The sequence below is a fragment of the Podarcis gaigeae genome (assembly GCF_964106915.1).
Source record: "Podarcis gaigeae genome assembly, chromosome: 17".
NCBI lineage: Eukaryota > Metazoa > Chordata > Lepidosauria > Squamata > Lacertidae > Podarcis > Podarcis gaigeae.
In genome coordinates, this window is record NC_139694.1 from 12416163 (window position 1) to 12436633 (window position 20471).

The following is a 20471-nucleotide window of genomic DNA, read 5'->3' on the forward strand; positions in this document are numbered from 1 at the left end:
AGAAGGGAGCCATGGGCACAGCAGTTGGCAATGGTGGGAGATTCCATGGCAGGGAGCTTGGGCTGGCCAGAGTAGAATACCGTATTTTTCGCTCTATAAGACGAACCAGACCACAAGACGCACCTAGTTTTTGGAGGAGGAATCAAGAAAAAAAAATCTGAATCTCAGAAGCCAGAACAGCAAGAGGGATCACTGCTCAGTGAAAGCAGCAATCCCTCTTGCTGTTCTGGCTTCTGGGATAGCTGCGCAGCCTGCATTCGCTCCATAACACACACACACATTTCCCCTTACTTTTTAGGAGGGAAAAAGTGAGACTTATAGAGCAAAAAATATGGTATGTTTGTGTGGGATTTCCAGTGTCCCCGAGAAGAGCCTCACATCTTGAGCAATATTTCACTAAATACATGCAAACACGACTTGGAAATCTTACCTCTCCGGGTGGAATTCCGACGCAGATCCTATCCACAGCAGGCTTTCGTTTCATTCTGTATACCTGGAATGAAGAAAAGAAATTTGCTCATAGCTGGCAACAACTAAGCTTTGCATCCTCTACCAGTGAATTTCTCTTCTTCGGCCAAATCAATAGCAGGGCCTCTGCCTACAGGTCAGTTTCTCAAAGGACATCCAGATTTTGTCCTATTTGTTTGTAAATTCGGCAAATCCCAGCAAGTGTATATGGGGAAAAAGCACTTATGTGATCGACGAATGCATGAATGTGGCCATACCAACTAATCCAGGCATAGGCAAACTCGGCCCTCCAGATGTTTTGGGACCACAACTCCCATCATCCCTAGCTAACAGGACCAGTGGTCAGGGATGATGGGAATTCTAGTCCGAAAACATTCCTAGTAGTGGCAGACTTTGGACTCTCAAATTTCAGCAGCACTCTGTGTGATGATGAAACCTGGTGCACACACACCCCTTCCGCACTATGTTCTGTGTTGTTGTTGTGGCACCTAGTGCAGTTCAACCGGTCAGGAAGTAGGGCAATCATCTGATGTGCAGAGTGCTGGGAGTCTAGTTAGCATAGCCCTGTTCATATGTTGATTCAATGAGTGAGAGGTTCTTTCTGTTTGAAATGCAGACCATTATCAACAGCAGCAATCCCTTTTGATTCTAGGGAATGCATGAAAATAGAGAGTGAACCTCATGAATTTGGGGTGTCATGGAACGGTCGCTGTGACGTTAACATATGAGAGTGCTGGAGGTGAAATAGTTAAACAGGTTACCCAATCAGAACCCAGGGGGTGGAGTCAGAGGGACTATAAAACCAGCTCTGGAAGGGTCGAAGGAAGGAGTTCGTTGGGAGTTGGGTGGTTGGTTGGAGTGGGAGCAAATTGGGATAGAGTTTGTGGGTAGGTTTTGTTAGTGTAGCGAAATAAGCTGAGTCAGGAACAGTTAGGGGCTAGGAAGACAAGTAAATATCTGAGAGGTGGTTTAGTGAGTGAGAGCAGGTAGCGGAAGTTATAGGTCTGGATAGGCACCCCATGATTGTAATGGACCGATACCATTTATGAAACCACACGCTTGTTAAACTGCAATAAATAAACAGATGTTTATGTTCCAATTTAACCCTGCCTGGACTCAGTATTGTACCAGGTAGGGCCTGGGTGGTGGCAGCGAGAAATAATGTGGTGGCACAGGGATCAATAGACGGTGAAACGTCCGGGGACCCTGTGTGATCGCCACAGTCACTATCAACATGTGCTCCATCATTTCAAGCATCCATCAGCAGGAAATTGTACAGCAGCACCATTAGGTGGGTTGCTAGGCCCCATGCGCCAGTGGCAATGGAAATGCAAACTTCCCCCATGCACAGAATGCCCAAAGAACTTCTCGCTTGTCCTCTCACCTTGGTTAGTTCTTTGATTTCTAAGATATCGCTCTGCCCACCGCCACCAATGATCCTCTGCCGTTCTCTGTTCACGTCCTCATCCTCTTCATGCACAGGCGGCAGCTTAGCATTGCCAGTTCTGTGGGGGGGGGGGAATGCATCACTTTGAGGTTAAGTTTGTGCACTGATAATTCAAGATGCATTCAGTAACATGCAGATCAGTCCTAGACCTCTGGATCCCATTCCAAAGGTGGTGTAAAAAGTAAAGGGACCCCTGACCATTAGGTCCAGTCGTGGTCGACTCTGGGGTTGCGGTGCTCATCTCGCTTTATTGGCCAAGGAAGCCAGCATACAGCTTCCGGGTCATGTGGCCAGCAGGACTAAACCACTTCTGGCGAACCAGAGCAGTGCATGGAAACGCCGTTTACCTTCCCACCGGAGTGGTACCTATTTATCTACTTGCACTTTGATGTGCTTTCAGACTGCTAGGTTGGCAGGAGAAAGGTGGTGTACACAATCTCTTTTGTAATTAATTAAGGTTGAAACTCACTCTTTAGCTAATGGCCAGCTCCCTGCACATCCTGGAAATTAACACACAATTCCGCGAGCCACTTCCCACCTTGCATTTTAAGATGTGGACCTTAACATTTGTAGGCAGCTTGGGGAGTTTATTTTTGGCTGAGGAGTGGGATAAAATGCTTTTGAATGAATGAATGAAGCATGGGTTTCTGGTGCTATTATTGCTCCCTGTGTTTCCTCTTTTCTGACTTCACTTACTGGGGGGAGGGGTGGTAGAGACGCTTGTCTTGGTCGCGCTCCCCCCCACTCCAATTATTTGGATCCTCAAAATCTGCATATGCCTTTCCCCAGGATGGGTGTTCATTGTCACAAAGGCCATTTTACCTGGATTTGATAAAGAACCTGTACTGGATAAGCACAGTGATGAGGAAGAAGACGACTCCTTCCACAGCCATGGCGAAAAGATTCCGTCCCACCAGGTCCCAGGAGAGAGGGGAGACAAAGCGGTTCTCGCCTAATGGGGAAGAGCAGAGGCTGTCATTCAACTGTCCGATCAGACATCTGGGAAGGCCCTCTATTACAACACTGTATGCAACAAGCTCGTACGTAAGAGCAACACACACTGTACTGATCTTTAATATACCTCAGATGTTCGTTGCAACAGAGACACAATTTAAACACTCAGCAAACCTGATGGCTGGCATCTGAGATGTTCTAATGCTGATTTCGGTCATTTGCAAATTACCAAGGATTTTTTCCACATGCTGTACAGGAAACCCCTGAGTCTGCCTCTGATCTAAGAGTCAATCCTGTCCCCCCAGTTTGTAAACATGATACATCTGCTAGAAAATGTGAATTTGTTGCTGCTTGTTACCCATACAGTGGTACCTTGGGTTACAGACACTTTGGGTTACAGACGCTTCAGGTTACAGACTCCACTAACCCAGAAATAGTACCTCGGGTTAAGAACTTTGCCTTTAGGATGAGAACAGAAATCGTGCAGCGGCGGTATGGTGGCAGCAGGAGGCCCAATTAGCTAAAGTGGTGCTTCAGGTTAAGAACAGTTTCAGGTTAAGAACGAACCTCCAGAACGAATTAAGTTCTTAACCTGAGGTACCACTGTACATTAAAGCATCTTAGAATGAACATCTAAAATATTGGTTGCGTGCAAAGTGTTCTAATGTTCATATTCTAATGTTCCTGACGACAAACAGTACTTTTGAAAGGACATTCCTATCCCAAATGGTTGCAAAGTTATGCTTGGAACTACGTTGAGTAAAGGCTGCTGAAATATCTGAAGACAAACAAGTGACCAATTAAGTTTTCCAATGGTTGGGGTGGAGAAGAGCATAATTTTTTTGGCCTCCCTCTACACTGTGTAAAATGGTTAAGAATTGCAGAATAAATAAGAGTACACAAATGCACTTAATTTGCATACTTTATACAGGTTGTAAAATTCAGTTTTCTCAGTGCAAAATGTGGGTTGTTTGATTTCAGAGTATCCACCCAACAGTTCCTTACAGCCCAAGTCTCCACAATCTAGGATGTGTTGAGAATTCCATTCCACCTTAAGGGACAAATGTGTGGAATTGTTGAATGTCACATGTCTGTTTACATTCCAGCACAGTATGCTGGGAACCTCCATTTGTGTATAGTTTCCTGTTTTGCTTCGGACACGAAGGAGATCAGACATGTTTTCCTTTTGTCCTGATCTACGCTGAATAAACCTGCTTGCAAATATGCCCACACAGCCTCTTGTGCCGCTTCTGTTTCAGCGGTGTTTTCTCTGCTGCATAGCGTGCTCAGTCTTCTGAAGCCTGGGCCGCAGATTTATGCTGCACCAAGGACCAGAGTTTGCCTGGCACACCAGCCGGTGGGCTGGAGCCAGCTGGTGGCCTGCTAATTGCCCCCGTTTCCTTGGGTGCATGTCAACAGGATGATGCCACTAGGCCAACACCTCACTTACCAAATCTTTCTAGGGCATCTGCCATAGCTTGATTTTTCACCATGTCAATCAGGCCCCGGCCCAGGCAGAAATGGGGGAAGATGAGGAATACTGACTTCAGGATGTCATTGATGTTGGTCAGCTTCTAAAGACACAAAATCAGTGGCAGTCAGTTGCTTGGAAATTTATACCACGACAACGAAAAAGGGACACATATCAAGAGGCAGAGAATGGAAAAACTCAGAGAACGTATCCAGAAAGAGTGAAGCATGCACCCACTGAAATTAAAGACTAAACTGATTTCGAGGTTAAGGACTGATTTCTTTGGCATAAAAGAATTCAGGTTGGTTTTGGGTTAAAAATGTGGCAGATTTAAGGGCAACGTCGCATTATTGAAGCCAAAATTAATGGCTTACCATGAGCGAATAGGGTGCTAGTGCATGCAGCCCTGAAGCTCTGCTTTTCCACTGCTAAAAGCAACAGGCCATCAAGCCTTGGCTTGCTGTTACATACGAACCACGGTTGTGCTTTGTTTTTCCTGAACATGCCAGGTTCAGACTTTGGCTTCCTCAACTTTTTCCCCAGAAAAAAACAAATCACAATCCCAGTTTGGACATAACAACAGTACAAGCTCCATGGCTTGTTGTTCTTGTCTGTGCAAGGAGAGGGGCAAGGCAGGAGCAACTGGGCAGTGTTCACTAGCATGCTGCTTGACTTATTCTGACAGGCAAATTGGTCCACTGTGTTCAATCCAAATGGACCGGAACCTTCCAATGTTGAACTCTGAAACAGAACCTGATCTGGTTCAGATGTCACGCAAGAACGAGCCTAGATGCATGTCAGAGTCACACACTTTTCTTTTACTCCAGCATGGCCACAAGAAGTGTGGAAGCTTTTGCTACTGTTTTGGATAAACCACAGCTTTTGTTTCACCTGAAGCCAACAAAACTGTGCTTAATATGAACTATGGTTTGTTTGGAATAAAGCAGCTTCAAACCATGGGTTATATTATGCTGCATTGTTCCAACAAACTATAAATTAAGGGAAACTTCAGTTTAGGGTTCAGATGTAATGCTGAACTGTAGTTAGTTGAAGCAAAAACTTCTGATCTCCTCCTCGTGGCCATGCCAGAGGGGTGTGGGAGCATGTGAACCTAAGGGTCACCTAGGCTCCTTGTCATCCAGGGACACTGTACAAAAGGAGAGCGGTTGCCCCTATGGGTCCAGCTATATTTTTCCCCCGTACAGTTTCCTTGGAAGGGATGGCATAGCAGCATGTCTCTTCACTCCCAGAGGTATTTGCGACTGCATTTTTAATGTCATCTTGATAGGTCCTGCCTGGATTTCTAGTCACATGCAAAGGCCATTACCTGTATGTATTCACGGGTTTGTGTACACACTGGCTTAGGGATTTGGGGGGTGGAGGGGCGCCCCACCTCGGGTGTCATGCCTAAGGAGGGTGACAAGATTGCCCCCCCCCCGGGTGGATCACCAACGCACCAATTGGCGCAGCAGATCCTCTCGGGGAGCAATTTTGTCACCCCCTCGGCGGATTGCCGACACGTTGATCCATTTTGGGGGGGGCCCACACGAGGCTTGCGGCAGCTGCCCCCCTACATAAGGATTGCGGCGGCAGCCCCATGGGCAGGTTGCTCTGCCCCCGCCGCACTAGGTACCAGAGGAACTAGCTACATCCCTGTGGTTACAGTGTTAGGCTAGGAGGAGAGGAATGAATTCCTTAAAGCAAAATAGAGGGCAAACGAATTACCTGAGCATCTATACTTCAGTTTCCTCCTAGTCTCTTTCACCTATTTCTCTATTGCTACAGAATGTACATCCATTCCTTTCACTTATCAACTCAAAGATGTATTTTTTTTAAAGGATTCTGAATTCCGGCAATATTTCTCAATTGGAATAAATCAGGAAATCTAAGCAAAATCACAAAGATGTGACTAATTCACTGTCAGGGAACTGCCATCAGAGCTAGAGGCGGAGGCAAGGCTCCAAAGCGATGCTGGAGAAGGGCCCAGCAGGGAGAGAGGCAGCTCATCGGCTGGGGAAGGAAATCAGCGTAACACCAGGGATAAAGGGGGGCAGATGGGGGAATCGGCGAGGGGGCTCCAGGACTCCTCGCCGGAGACCAGCGGGGAGAGCACGGGTCCTCCGCTGCCCACACCCACCCTGCGCAGGGAGAGTAGGCGGAGACTTGGCGTCAAAGAACTCCTTTGCTAGAAGAGGTTCAAGAAACGCCCACTGACGGATTCTGCTAGTGACTGAAACAGCCACAAAGTGAAGGGCTGTCCAGACAGAAAAGGTTTAACCAGGCAACCTAGCCAGGAGTGGCGGCAACTTACGCACGAGCAACCCCTATAACCATTACATTCACCTTTTAGCAACCATCTAGTATTTCTGTGCTGAAATCTGAAAGGCCACGGAGCAGGCTGCATTAATCAATTCAACTTTTATCAAATCTTTTTTTAAAAAATAAAGCACAGCAAACAGCAAAGCATGCTGGCTGCGGCCACCAAGAACTCACATTGCTGGTGAAAAGCTCGAGGACAAAAGTGGCGACACTCCCATTAATACCGATGAAGAGGTTCACACTGGTGAGCACCACGTATGCTGTGCTAGGGATCTTGAACACAAAGGATGCCGGGTACATGAGAGGCGTTATGGACCACCTGGGAAACAGAAAGGATGTGACATTAAGGAACCCCATTGCTACAGCTTGATCGGTCGTCAGCACCTGAGCCGAAAGGGCCTCCCTTACCCATAGAGCAAGAGGAGAAGAGCCAGCACGGGAAGGTTGCTTGAGGACACGTAGGATTTCTGCTGGAAGCCAATGAAGATGATGATGACCAAGGTGGCTGGAACTACATAGTTGCACTGCAAGTTGAAAAGAGAGAAAGGAGAATGCAATCAGAATAGCTCCAGCTTAAAGGATTCAAATGACCATAGACAGGGTAGGGTTTCCCCCCTATCATAGAAACATAGCTGTCAATGTTTCCCTTTTTTAAAGGGAAATTCCCTTATTCCGAATAGGATTCCTCGCAAGAAAAGCGAAAAGTTGACAGCTATGCATAGAAAGCAACCTTAAAGTCAAGCAACGGACAAAACTGAGCTTCTCCAGATTGCGACCACAGTGAGACAAAGATGGTGCAGGAAGCAGAATTCTCTCTCCTCCTTCGCACAACAGTGTCAGGTAGATGGACAGAAAAGGAAAGGGAGCTTGATGAGACTTCATGATGCCCTATATTACTCTCTTAGCAGGTCAGAGTGTGGGGATAGGCATGCAATACACACTTCAGATGCACTCTTTGATAGAATGTGTTCTCTCTCTAAAGACAAAAGTGGGGGGGGGGATAATGCAGAAATATATATAGCCTTACCATATCCCACACAAAATTAGCCAGCCAGTAGGTCACTGGCTTCACGCCGCAGATGAACTGAAGGTGCTTGGCCTTAGTGACACGCTCCTGGATCAAGAAAACCACAAAGCTGGCCGGGACAAAGGACATGGCAAAGATGACGCAGATGGAGACCAAAACATCCACCGATGTCGTCATCCTGAGCAAAGAGAAATTTCAAAAGAGGGTGAGAAATGAGCTTGTAGATTTGACCGGGTGCACCGTAACCCGTTGCTCAGCTACATCCTTGGTTAGGAGTACCCATGGAAACAGGCCAGTTTCTACCACGCCCTGTAGCTGGCGAAGAAGAAACTGGCCCTAACTCTCCTGTTTAACTTTAAGGAGGTCATTTCCCCTCCCCCCTGATCCTCTCCCCATCCACCCGCTTCCGGGACGTACAAGGCGACTTCCGAGAGCTGCTGCTTGGTGAGGTTCAGAGGGTGGTTGAAGGCCGTGATGCCGTAAGCGCTGGGGTCCTCTCCCTCTTGCAGGTTGGCGCGCAGAATGGCATTGTTCATTATGTTGAGAAAGGCGCTGATGGCGTGCCAGCCTTTGTTGTTGAACCACACCTGGTAAGGGCGCACAGTGGAATTAACAAAGAGTAACGCAAAAGCTCTTCACATCGGGAATCAAACTGTATTTTATTTTATTTTTTTAAATTGATTTTAATTCGTTTTGCTACATCAAAAATTAAAACAAACAAAAGAAACATACATAACACATACACACAAAAAAGAAATACATAAAAAAGAGAAATAATAATAACGAAAACAAAAAAAAAATCTCCTAACATAAGATACCAACAAATTAACTTACATTTACTAAATAACACACAACACTGATTGACTTCCCTTCATCTCGGTTTCAGAATATATTATATGATTTTTTTTATCTGCAGTTTCTTTTCCTCAAAAAACTCTTTACATCACAAGTGTTACGTCACACCTACTGTGATTTTTAGATTTTTTACCTCTGTTTCCATGTATATCATAAATTTATTCCATTCTTTGTTAAACTTTATATCTTTTTGATTTCTTATTTTCTGTGTCATTTTTGCCAATTCTAAATAATCAAATAGTTTGGATTGCCACTCATTTATAGTTGGGATTTTTGATGTCTTCCAATTCTGCGCTATTAGAGTTCTGGCAAACTGTAGACGCTCCCCACCGGTTTATTGCAAATTTGGCCTTTTCTCTTACCAGGTTAATTTCAAACATAGTAAGAGGAAAGGCTTCTGGGTGTCTCAGTGAAGCATGCCTTCGATTTTATTTTATTCTTAGCTGTTAAACTTTGAGAGAAGCCTCTGTGGACATTCAAGAACAACTTGCACCTGGGCTACTAGGATACAGAACAAGCAGGTGGAATTACCTTTACATTATCATTCGTGTCCATGCCCTTCATGAAGCTCGACAGGCTGTTAAGGAACCGTTCTCCAGAGCCCCCCTAAAAGGAGTAATAACAAAGAACATGAATTGGAATATGCTTGTTGGGGGGGGGACAATCCTACACAAGTATACTCAAAAATACCCTAGAGTTCACTAGGGCTTACTCCCAGGTAAGTTGTTATAGAATTGCAATCTTGCGTACCTAAGTTTGCACTGTTTAGCTGTTTTAGAATTCCTTCCTACCCTTTCCCAAAAGACCACCTGAATTCCAAATCAAGTAGCAAGGCCTAAGCCATTTATTTTCGCATAGAAATCTCTGCTCTGTTTACCTTGGCTATTTCCAAGATTTTCTTCACTTGCTTGATTGCTTCATTAACTTCTTCACGGCGAGGGAGCACCAGAGAGCTACTGGCTCCCAATGAAAAGCCACCATACCTGGGAACACATTAAACCAGATTAATTTTTATGGTTTGCGTATATGAGTCTTCCCCCTCCATTAAGAGACTTTTGCTTTTCTTGTCAGCAATTTCAGGTTTGCAATCCTGGTCTGCTCCTCAACAAAAAGAAATTAAATTATTGGGATGCATAGCTCTCTGGAGCCTCACACTGACTGAGATAATAAAATAATAAGGTACACTATAATCTTGGACATAAAGATGCCTGTTGACATATATACATACAGTGGAAAGCCATTTCGTACATGCCTGTGAGTCACATTATCTCCCAGTGGTCAGATACACTGAGTGAATAATTACTGGGTAAAAATAATGATCTAATCCTGCAAATGTATTTCAGGATTTCCTATCATTCTGAAACTAGAGGCAGGAGTGGGGCATTTGGGAATGAACAAGCTTCACCAAAAAAAGACAAAGAGAAAGGTGTATTTACCTGAATTCGTTCACCCAAAACTTATTGCTCAAACTGTGAATGCAAAAAGAAGAGAAAAGGGGGTTGTTATGTCAGACACAATGAAGTAAAGCAGGGACAAACATAGCAACCTCCAGATGTTCTCGGACTACAACTTCCATCCTCCCTGACAGGCTGGGGTAATTGGAGATGGAGTCCAAAAACAACTGGGAGAACATGTTGTTAAAGCATACTGCACATCAGGTACCTTTTCCCGATGATCTGTGCATAGGTCTTCACCAGGTAATCAGAAATGTTGCGACCTGTCAGGTTTTGCAGGATATCTGTAGTGTTCAGTACTCTCTGTGGCCAAGGCGGGGGAAAGAAGAAAACAAAAAGATAGATCAAGGGTTTTATCGGCTATGAAATACCTCGAATGCTGTATGTCATTCATTTGGTCTACCTGAAATCTAAAGCTATGAAGAAACATTGAGCTTTTGTGTGGAAACCTGATGGAATTTAATCAGCTCATGGCTGATTAAAACAAGATATAGCAATAATGAGAAAATTAGACAAAGGCACCATGGCATATCTAAAAACACATGTTAGGTGCCCACAGGAAGGTTCAGTTCTTGCTGCACTTACAGAGGCTGATCCTTTACTCTGGAATCGTACAGGATCCGGTGAGAGTGTTTTGACTAGTTATTGTGAATAGCTCAAAAGCCTCTTTTATTCAGACTATAAATCGTTACTCTTGAATATAAATATATGTTATACTTCATTATTATCATCATTGGATGTTTTGAGTTGCCTGGTGTGCTTTGTTAAGTGTTGGCAGAAAGTGTTTATTTTATTATTTGTTTATAAAAAGATATCTATATGCTGCTAATGTATTTATTAAAAAACCAGGGCTGCTTACAATTGTACATAAAAAGCATATGTCACCTTACACACAAAAACCTAGCCTTTTCTACATACCAAAGTAACCAAAATATTTTTTACCTGGGGAGGAGGGAGGCCACCAGCTGCTGCAGGGCAAACTGGGAGCATCTTCTTCACCTTCTCGTTGCTACAGACACACGATGGGGAGGGGTTCTCCATAGTCCAATTGCCATTCTGGAAGATTTCCATCAATTCCTCAGGCACAGGATCAGTGGTCCAGCCCTCTTCACCTACTGAGCAAGGAGTATTCCTGCACAGAAAAAAGGCAGAGTCAACATCAAAGCGTTTCAGAAATCCTATCGTCCACCAGGTTGTCATTGTCACCTGCTATGCTCTAGCAGCTGTTGTGGCCAGTCCATCTGTTGCACTTCTAAGTTGTGCTTTAAGTAGATTACGGTTGAGAGGAAATGGGTTATAATAAAAATAACAATTGTTGTTGTGTTTATGGTTCGCCAAACTTATAACTTCAGGAACGGTATCATGCTTCAGGTGATAGTTACGATGCTGTGATGTGATGAGTAGCCAGAAGGGACAGGGCACTGAAGCCCCACTTTAAAATACTGGAAGCCTAGGATGGATCTACAGTGGTACTTCTGGTTGTGAATGGGATCCTTTCTGGAGGCCTGTTCACAACATTAAAAGAGCGCAACCCGCAGTGGTGCATCTGCGCACGTGTGGCTTGCGATATGCCCCTTCTGCGCATGTGTGTGACGCCATTTTGAGCTTCTGCGCATGCGCAAGCAGCAAAACCCGGAAGTAACCCTTTCTGGGTACTTCCAGGTTGCCACAGGACATATCCTGAAAGAATGTAACATGAAGCAGATGTAACATGAGGTATGACTATATATTGATCTTCTAAACATTGTTAACAGAACGTTCTATAACTCTTAATGGCAGTTTTCCATTGCTGGTGGCTTGCTGCTCTGAAGCGCCCTCTGCTGTCACATTTTAGTGACGCATTTTTAACGTCGTAAATGACGGGTGTAGATCCAACCCTATTCAGTGACTTCTCTGGGCTGTTGAGATTTTATCATGATTTCACCATAGCATGCACTGCCCAACGTATTGTAACTGATAGGCTAAAGTCGCAAACAGAGATCTTTTTCATAAGCTGCATTCTGCAGTCAACGCCACCTTCGGCAGCTCCCACAGAATCAAGATATACACACACGCAGCCTTGACGATAACTTCAAAGAGAGGCATTAAGGAAAGAGAGCGGACTTCTCCTCCAACGCCAACCCTCGCTTTCCACAAGGGTTTTGCAAAGGTTCCACTTACGGAATGGAGTATCCTTCCATGCAGCGGGTACCGAAACCAGGTTTGTTGAGGAGAGCATCCAAAAGCTTCTGGGTTCCAGTGTCTTCTGGAGCATCATTGCTATGGGACCAAAGACACCATCAGGGGCCTGAACTACAGTGCAGGCAGAGAAAGCAACCAACACACTGAGGCATAGGAACAGAGAAGCGTTCAGGGAGATGAAGTCTTTGCTTCAAGCAACAGTATCTGTGCTTGATATCTGTGTCAATACTTTTATTGTTTGGAATGGCACAAATTTTATTTGGGCAGGAAGGCTAGGTAATACAGTGGCACCTTGGTTCTCAAATGCCTTGGGACTCAAACAACTTGGAACCCAAACACTGCAAACCCGGAAGTAAGTGTTCTGGTTTGCGAACTTTTTTCGGAAGCCGAACGTGCTCCGTTTTGAGTGTTACACTTCCAATTTGAGTGCCACGCTTCCGTTTTGAATGTTATGCTGAGGTCAGTCTGTTTTTGCTATTTATTTCACATTTTTGTGGTCTTTTGTTTTTGTGACTGTGTGGAACCCAGTTCAGCTACTGATTGATATCTGAAGAAGTGTGCATGCACACGAAAGCTGATACCTAGAACTAACTTAGTTGGTCTTTAAGGTGCTACTGGAAGGAATTTTTTTATTTTGTCTTGACTATGGCAGACCAACATGGCTACCTATCTGTAACAGCTACTGATTGATTGATTGATTGATTGATTGATTGTGTGACTTCAGTACATTATTTATTGCTTTCATTTTATGGATCAACGGTCTCGTTAGATAGTAAAATTCATGTTAAATGGCTGTTTTAGGGGTTGTTTTTAAAAGTCTGGAATTGATTAATCCATTTTGCATTACTTTCTGTGGTAAAGCGCACCTTGGTTTAGGAACGCTTTGGTTTTGGAACAGACTTCTGGAACGGATTAAGTTTGAGAACCAAGGTACCAGTGCAGTAACAAAAAAACAGCTGGCGTTCTCATCGCACAGTTCACATTTTACTTCTATCCTCCCTCCCACCTCCATTGCAGAGTTTGATACGTACCTGATAAACGTGTACTGCTGATCATACATCCATGGTTGCAACTCCAAGCTGGGATATTTACCAAAGGGAGGCACAATCAAACTGAATATAAGAGCAATGCAGACGAAGACCGCTGGGAGAACAATCTGAAAATTATAATTGACGAGTCGTTCACATCAAATGTTCTGAGAAATAAGAATGCCCCCTCACGCTCACACTGGGACTTGGTTCTTCCCACTTCTAAAACCTTGACACCAACAGCTGAGTCAACTTGGTCACTGAATTGCAGACTTATTTAACCACACTGCCCTCTGGCGGTAATGATGACAAACAAAACTCACTAGCAAAAGTAGCTTGCTTAAGATTGGATTAGACGGGTGTTCATATCAGTTCTGCTTTTTCAAGTCTGCTAGCTGCTATTGAGTGTCAGCTAACTGGATTCTATCAAATTCCAAAAACAACCTGGGTGAAAACTTGCCTGTAAGACAGAATCTGTCTCAAGCGGTGCATTTATGAAACAAGAGGAAAACGTTTTTGAGAAACCAATAAAATACAACCCACCCACCCCCTTTTGTAGCAGGCAGAGCCCATCTCACCTGGGCAAAGAAACCTTTCCTGCTGCGTTTGGCAATAAGCAGCCTCTTCCAGAGGAGAGCTACAAACTGCTGCTGCATCAGCTTCCAGCCCTTGATCTGGCTAGATCCTTTGCCATCCATCCCACTCAGCAGGTCGGTCTCTCGGGATTCTGCAGGCAAACAATTGCAGGTCATGAAACACTCACCCCTCTATCCCCTAAGCCAAGCAATCTCCCCTAGGCAAGATATGTTCTCTGATTTAACCTGTTCATCAAATGCAAGAAGCAGGATGAATATTTAAGCAGGGAGAAATATATTACATCATCCAAATGTTCTTACAAGCTTTTGAGGTTGAAGGCACGCCAGCTCCTCTTGCCTTTGATGTTGCTGAAGGAAAATGCTGGCAGCCACACAACAGAGAAACCCTCACCAATATTGCTAACAGACTTGTACGTGGATCCATAATGCAGTTTGTCTGGCCTACATTTATGGAATGCTGAACTTGCAGTTATAAGCCTCCAGAGATAAGGCGTTGGGGACTGCTCTTCTCGGTCCATTGTCACACTTGGCTAGAGGTTTTATGGGGTTCTGTTGGCTGGCTTGGACTGTATTGGGACTAAGAGCTGGCTCACACATGCATGGAAAACACTTGACTGCTCATCACTTGACGATTCAGTCTGATGGCCTGACATGGCCATCAGGTGATGAACATGTAAGGTGTACATTATGGGTAGGCAAACTAAGGCCCGGGGGCTGGATCCGGCCCAATCGCCTTCTAAATCCGGCCCGCAGACAGTCTGGGAATCAGCATGTTTTTACATGTGTAGGATGTGCCCTTTTATTCAAAATGCATCTCTGGGTTATTTGTGGGGCCTGCCTGGTGTTTTTACATGAGTAGAATGTGTGCTTTTATTTAAAATGCATCTCTGGGTTATTTGTGGGGCATAGGAATTCGTTCCTCCCCCCCCCAAAAAAAATAGTCCGCCCCCCCAAGGTCTGAGGGACAGTGGACTGGCCCCCTGCTGAAAAAGTTTGCTGACCCCTATATATCATGTCTTAGCTTATCAGCAACGGTGTTTCACCCTTTAAATGCAGTATAACATACAGTGGTACCTTTGTTTACAAACTTAATACGTTCCAGAAGTCCATTCTTAAACCAAGGTGTGCTTTCCCATAGCAGCGGGGGACTCAATTTACACTCAACAGGAAGCGGAACATGTTCTGCTTCCAAGGCAAAGTTCACAAACCAAAACACCTAGTTCCAGGTTTGCAGCGTTCTTAATCCAAGTTGTTCATAAACTAAGCTGTTCCTAAACCAAGGTACCACTGTATTATACTTCAGTAAAGGGAGACCAATTATGGGCTCTCCCTTCCTGGAGTTTTCAAGCAGAGGTTGGAGAGCCATCTGCTGTGGGGGGAGGGGTCCCTCTAGTTCTGGATTTCCTCCTACACGCTCTGGGGTGAAGTAGCCCCCATCCGCCTGGCTCCATGAATCACACAGGGACCCTTTTCATCTTTTACCTGGGTCCACGTCGGAATCATTGGGGTCAAAAGCATCATCTTCTGTGAATGGACGGAGGCAGCTTTGCCTGTCTCCAAAGACACGGTTTCTTCTGGCTGGTAATGTCCCATCTGAAAGGGAAAGCTCAAGAGTTAGCTTACTGAGGTTCACCAGAAATGTTCAGCTGGCTCCATCTTCTTCTAACGCTAACTAGAGAAGTGACACTAATGAACTGTTGCAGCAGGAAGTCTTCAGGTGAGCTTCCATTTTGTTTCATTTTCTCAGTAGTAAGAACCCTAGATGGAATGCAGCTTCAAGGAAGTAGCATGTGCATTCTTCAGGTTGCAAGGGAAATGCAAAGTGTTATGAGAGGAATGCAGGTTTGGTTCAAAACTGAGAGTTGAACAGAGGGAGAGAGACACACCTCTCTAGGCCAGGGGAACTTGTGTCTCCTCTCCCTCCTCAAAGGTTGATTCACAGCAACATCTATCATCCCTGGCCACTGGCAATGTTGACTGGGTCTGGTAGGAGCTGGAGTTCAGCAACATCACACTCCAAACTCCAGCCCCTCGGGCTTGTCAAGGCTGGCCCAAGACATTTTGCTGCCTGAAGTAAAGCAGCAAATGTCCCCCCCTCCCTACAGGCTAAGGTGCACCGTCAAAGCGGGTCAATTCCCGAGGCAGAAAATCAAGCAAACAAACAATAATTTGCTGCCTTCTCATGACACTCAAAAGCAGCTGCCTGAGTTGACTGCCTCCCTCTGCCTAAAAGCAGGGCCGGCCCTGATGGGTTTCTGAATATTCTGTGCAGCCAGGGCCGGCCCTGATGGGTTTCTGAATATTCTGTGCAGCCATGCTAAGGTTAAACTCAAATGGCATAGCCCCTTAATGAAAGCTACCCCAAAATGAAAACAGCAATGCCACCAACCCAGGCACATTAAAGGATCACCAAAGCATTATTCCACAAATTCCTGAAGGTCACTATTGCTGATGTAGAGTTTCACTGTGCTTGGCATGGACTTGCCATGTGTTTGAGCTGAACCACGTGGCAAAAGGATTGCAAACAGATCTGAATCTGATATGTATTGGAAATTCAGAGAAGTAGAAGGAACATTTTTTTCATACGTAGTCGACACGCAGAATAGTTAAGGAGTATTGGGAAATGATACATAATGAGATGCGGGAGAAAAAGTTTTAAAAAACATTCACCCCAAAACCAGAGGCATTCCTTCTGGGAACGGTGATGAGACAGAGGTGCCCAGGATCCAGAAAAACTTGTTTATGTATGCAACTACAGCAGCTCGGATTTTGTTAGCCCAAAAGTGGAAGACGAGAGAGAGGCATAACCAGCAAAATAAGAGAGCAAGAAGATCAAAATATAAAGAGGAGTGGAATTTTGTGTGTGGAATATTTGAACGTGGGGCTACCTTTGAAGGTGACTCGGAAACTACAACTAATCCAGAACGCGGCAGCTAGACTGGTGACTGGGGGCAGCCGCCGAGACCACATAACACCAGTCTTGAAAAACCTACATTGGCTCCCAGTACGTTTCCGAGCACTATTCAAAGTGTTGGTGTTGACCTTTAAAGCCCAAACGGCCTCGGTCCAGTATACCTGAAGGAGCATCTCCACCCCCATCATTCTGCCCGGACACTGAGGTTCAGCGCCGAGGGCCTTCTGGCGGTTCCCTCATTGCGAGAAGCAAAGCTACAGGGAACCAGGCAGAGGGCCTTCTCGTGGCGCCCGCCCTGTGGAACGCCCTTCCAGCAGATGTCAAAGCGATAAACAACTACCTGACATTCAGAAGACATCTTAAGGCAGCCCTGTTTAGGGAAGTTTTTAATGTGTGATATTTTACTGTATGTTTGGTTTTTATGGAAGCTGCCCAGAGTGGCTGGGGAGGCCCAGCCAGATGGGCGGGGTATAAATAAATTATTATTATTATTATTATTATTATTATTATTATTATTATTAGGAAAATAACACTAGCAGGATTAAAGTATAATATAGTATAAAGATATAATTGGGGTGGGGGGAGGGGGAGGAACTAAATTAAATGGATTTTTTTGTTCTTAGAATATGCAGAAATTATGGAAATTTTTTAAAGAACCATGGATGGGGAAGAATGTATGACTACAATGGTGGATATTTAATTATGGAAATGCATATCTGAAAAATTTCCTATAAAAATCAATATTTAAAAAAGGATTGCAAACAGGATGGACACAAATGAAGTGCTGCCATGAAGAATTTTTTTTTTTTGGGCAGGCCCAACATTGGGGACCATAATGTCTGAATAGTGAGATCTGCCAACATCATATTTACCTGAGGTCTCTGCATCCACACCATGTTCTTCTGCCACTTTGAGAAATATCTGCAAGGGAGAAATGTTGAAATGACTGCACTCACCTTTGTTAGCCACACAATGGGATCTACTTTCCCCTAAAGATCTCTGTAATTCCCTCCCTCCCTCCCACTTCAGAGCACGCTGCCAATAGAACACAAGCCATCTGAACAACAACAAACTGCTTTCAGTATCGGGCAGGTTTATACAACTGAGAGAATTGCATGGCAAAGTTTCTCCTGGATTAATAATTTCAGGAAGCAGGTGAGGGAATGAGGCTTTTTGATGGGGTTTGCCTGAATATGCAGAGAAAGCTCATGTCTCCAAAACTGCTGTTATTTCTTCAGGCTTGGTGGAAATCTAAATTCACCCACACATTTTGGACAAAGGGTCTCCAATACCATTTCCAAAATTGTTAAAACAACCTCTCTCGCCAATTCCAGCTTTAGCCTTGCTCTCATTTAAACCTAGATTCTGATCTTATATTCAACATAAAGATCTAACTTTTCCTTCTACTGATGGCTGCACGTTTGGCAATAGTATGCTTTTGGAAATTCCAGAATGAGCTTCCCCTTAACGCATGGTTCAACAATATCTGGGACGTGGCTATTTCAGTGTGAATAACTGGGCTTAGAAAGGTAGCAAAAGGTGTCATAAAGAGAGACACCTTTGATGAAACCTGGTTCCCCTTCTTTTCATACCTGAAGGAGCATCTCCACCCCCATCATTCTGCCCAGACACTGAGGTCCAGTGCCGAGGGCCTTCTGGTGGTTCCCTCACTGTGAGAAGTCAAGTTACAGGGAACCAGGCAGAGGGCCTTCTCGGTAGTGGCACCCGCCCTGTGGAACGCCCTCCCACCAGATGTCAAAGAGAAAAACAACTACCAGACTTTTAGAAGACATCTGAAGGCAGCCCTCTTTAGGGAAGCTTTTAATGTTTAACAGACTACTATATTTTAATACTTTGTTGGAAGTCGCCCAGAGTGGTTGGGGAATAAATAATAAATTATTATTATTATTATTATACATAAGAGAACTAGATAGCAAATTGTTCCCCCACCACCACTAAAGAGAGAGAGGGGAAAAAAAGAATTGCTGGCATTTCTTCATTAGGAAGCACATGGCTCACATACCTCTTCCAGAGTCGTCTCAGAGATGCCATAGCTGGAAATGCCAAGGTCAGAGAGGCGGTCGTCAATCTCATGAAACAACTCCACAAAAGCTCCCTCTTTAGCGGCTTCATAGGGCAGAACATAAGTTATCTCATGGCCAATGTCTTCCACCAGCCTGGCTTCAGGGACGTGCTTCATAATGAGATTAGAAATCGCAGAAACATCTAGAAGAACCAAGAGATCATCAAATTCTTCCACTGCTGAGAGTTTGCTCTCCACCACACTAATCACAAACCAGAATTATTTAATATTTGAGGATTTTTTATCCATTTCTCTGGGCAACATCCCTGCATGTAGGCTTACAAGTATACACTCATAAGGAAGCCATCTTTTAGCACAGAAGAACTTACCCTCTGAAATTCCCCGCATATTGAAATTCGGCAGGCAACTTCACTGTACTGTTTAAGGAAGGTGCTAAAAACTTTGCTTAGTCAAGCCTGCCCAGATATGTAAAGTTGACATGCATTTAAATAGGTGGTTTTATCTTTAAAATGTGTGTTTAAACTGCTCCTTTTCATTTTATTTTTTTGTTAAGTTGGTTTTTAACTCTGACTTCTATTGATAATTTAAATGTACATGTGATTTTGTGATTAGATAGATAGATAGATAGATAGATTCTTTATTGTCATTACACAAGTGCAACATTGCACAAGTGCAACGAAATTGGATGCCATCCCTTAAAAACAACAAAAAAAGCAAAACAACAACAACAACCAAACAAACCACATTCCAGCCACACCCACACCCACACCCATCAAACTCCCAGGTCACACTATCGAGTTACTGCATTTAAGAAGGCCACAGCTCTTGGATAGAAACTATTTTTCAGTCTATTTGTCCTTGACTTGATGTTTCTGTATCTCCTGCCAGAAGGCAGTAGTACAAACAGACTGTGTCCCGGGTGAGATGCATCCTGCAGGATATTGTTTGCTTTCCTAAGACAACGGGAACCGTACAGTTCTTCCAAAGATGGGAGGGGATGACCAATAATCCTTTGGGCTGTGGTTATGACCTTCTGGAGCACCTTCCTCTTCCTAGCTGTACAGCTGGAGAACCAGGCACAAATACAGTATGTGAGAATGCTCTCTATGGAGCCTCGGTAGAAGGACACCAGCAGTCTCTCACTCAGATTGTTCTTCTTTAAAAGTCTGAGGAAATAAATTCTCTGCTGGGCCTTCTTCACCAGAGCAGTGGTATTTGCGCTCCAAGTCATGCCCTGATCGATAGTCACTCCCAAAAACCTGAATTCCGCCACCCTCTCCACCCGTTCCCCGTTGATATACAAGGGCTGAATGTCCGCCTTTTTTTCCCTGTAATCCACCACCAATTCCTTGGTCTTAGTCGTATTAAGAGCCAGATTGTTCTCTCCACACCAAGCACAAAGCCGCTCCACCTCGTCCCGATAGGCGGACTCATCCCCTCCTGAAATGAGCCCCACCACCATAGTGTCATCAGCAAACTTGATGATTTTGTTGCTGGAATAAATGGCTGTACAATCATACGTATAGAGAGTATAGAGCAGGGGACTCAACACACAACCCTGTGGTGAGCCGGTGTTAAGGCTAAGGGCTGTGGACATATGTGACCCTACTCTAACCCTCTGAGAACGTTCTGACAAAAAGTCCAAAACCCAGAGACAGGTGGAGTTGGAGAGTCCAATCGCCTCTAGCTTGGACACCAGTCTATGGGGGAGGA

The 20471-nt window shown here is 44.6% G+C and overlaps 1 protein-coding gene across 2 annotated transcripts in view; it reads right to left on the minus strand.

Moving 5' to 3' along the window:
• The window catches only part of ABCA1 (ATP binding cassette subfamily A member 1), a 120191-nt gene that overhangs the window by 11544 nt on the left and 88176 nt on the right, over positions 1–20471 (minus strand). For both annotated transcript variants that reach the window (XM_083718128.1, XM_083718129.1), the window contains exons 25-43: positions 18738–18940; positions 17587–17635; positions 15283–15393; positions 13783–13931; positions 13208–13332; positions 12156–12254; positions 10938–11127; positions 10204–10298; positions 9978–10010; positions 9419–9524; positions 9073–9147; positions 8104–8273; positions 7687–7864; positions 7068–7183; positions 6834–6978; positions 4320–4443; positions 2738–2867; positions 1853–1973; positions 431–493 (exon numbers count right to left, since the gene is read on the minus strand). In XM_083718128.1, coding sequence (XP_083574254.1) covers positions 431–493; positions 1853–1973; positions 2738–2867; positions 4320–4443; positions 6834–6978; positions 7068–7183; positions 7687–7864; positions 8104–8273; positions 9073–9147; positions 9419–9524; positions 9978–10010; positions 10204–10298; positions 10938–11127; positions 12156–12254; positions 13208–13332; positions 13783–13931; positions 15283–15393; positions 17587–17635; positions 18738–18940 — 2282 coding nt within the window. The remainder of the gene's footprint in view (positions 1–430; positions 494–1852; positions 1974–2737; positions 2868–4319; positions 4444–6833; positions 6979–7067; positions 7184–7686; positions 7865–8103; positions 8274–9072; positions 9148–9418; positions 9525–9977; positions 10011–10203; positions 10299–10937; positions 11128–12155; positions 12255–13207; positions 13333–13782; positions 13932–15282; positions 15394–17586; positions 17636–18737; positions 18941–20471) is intronic.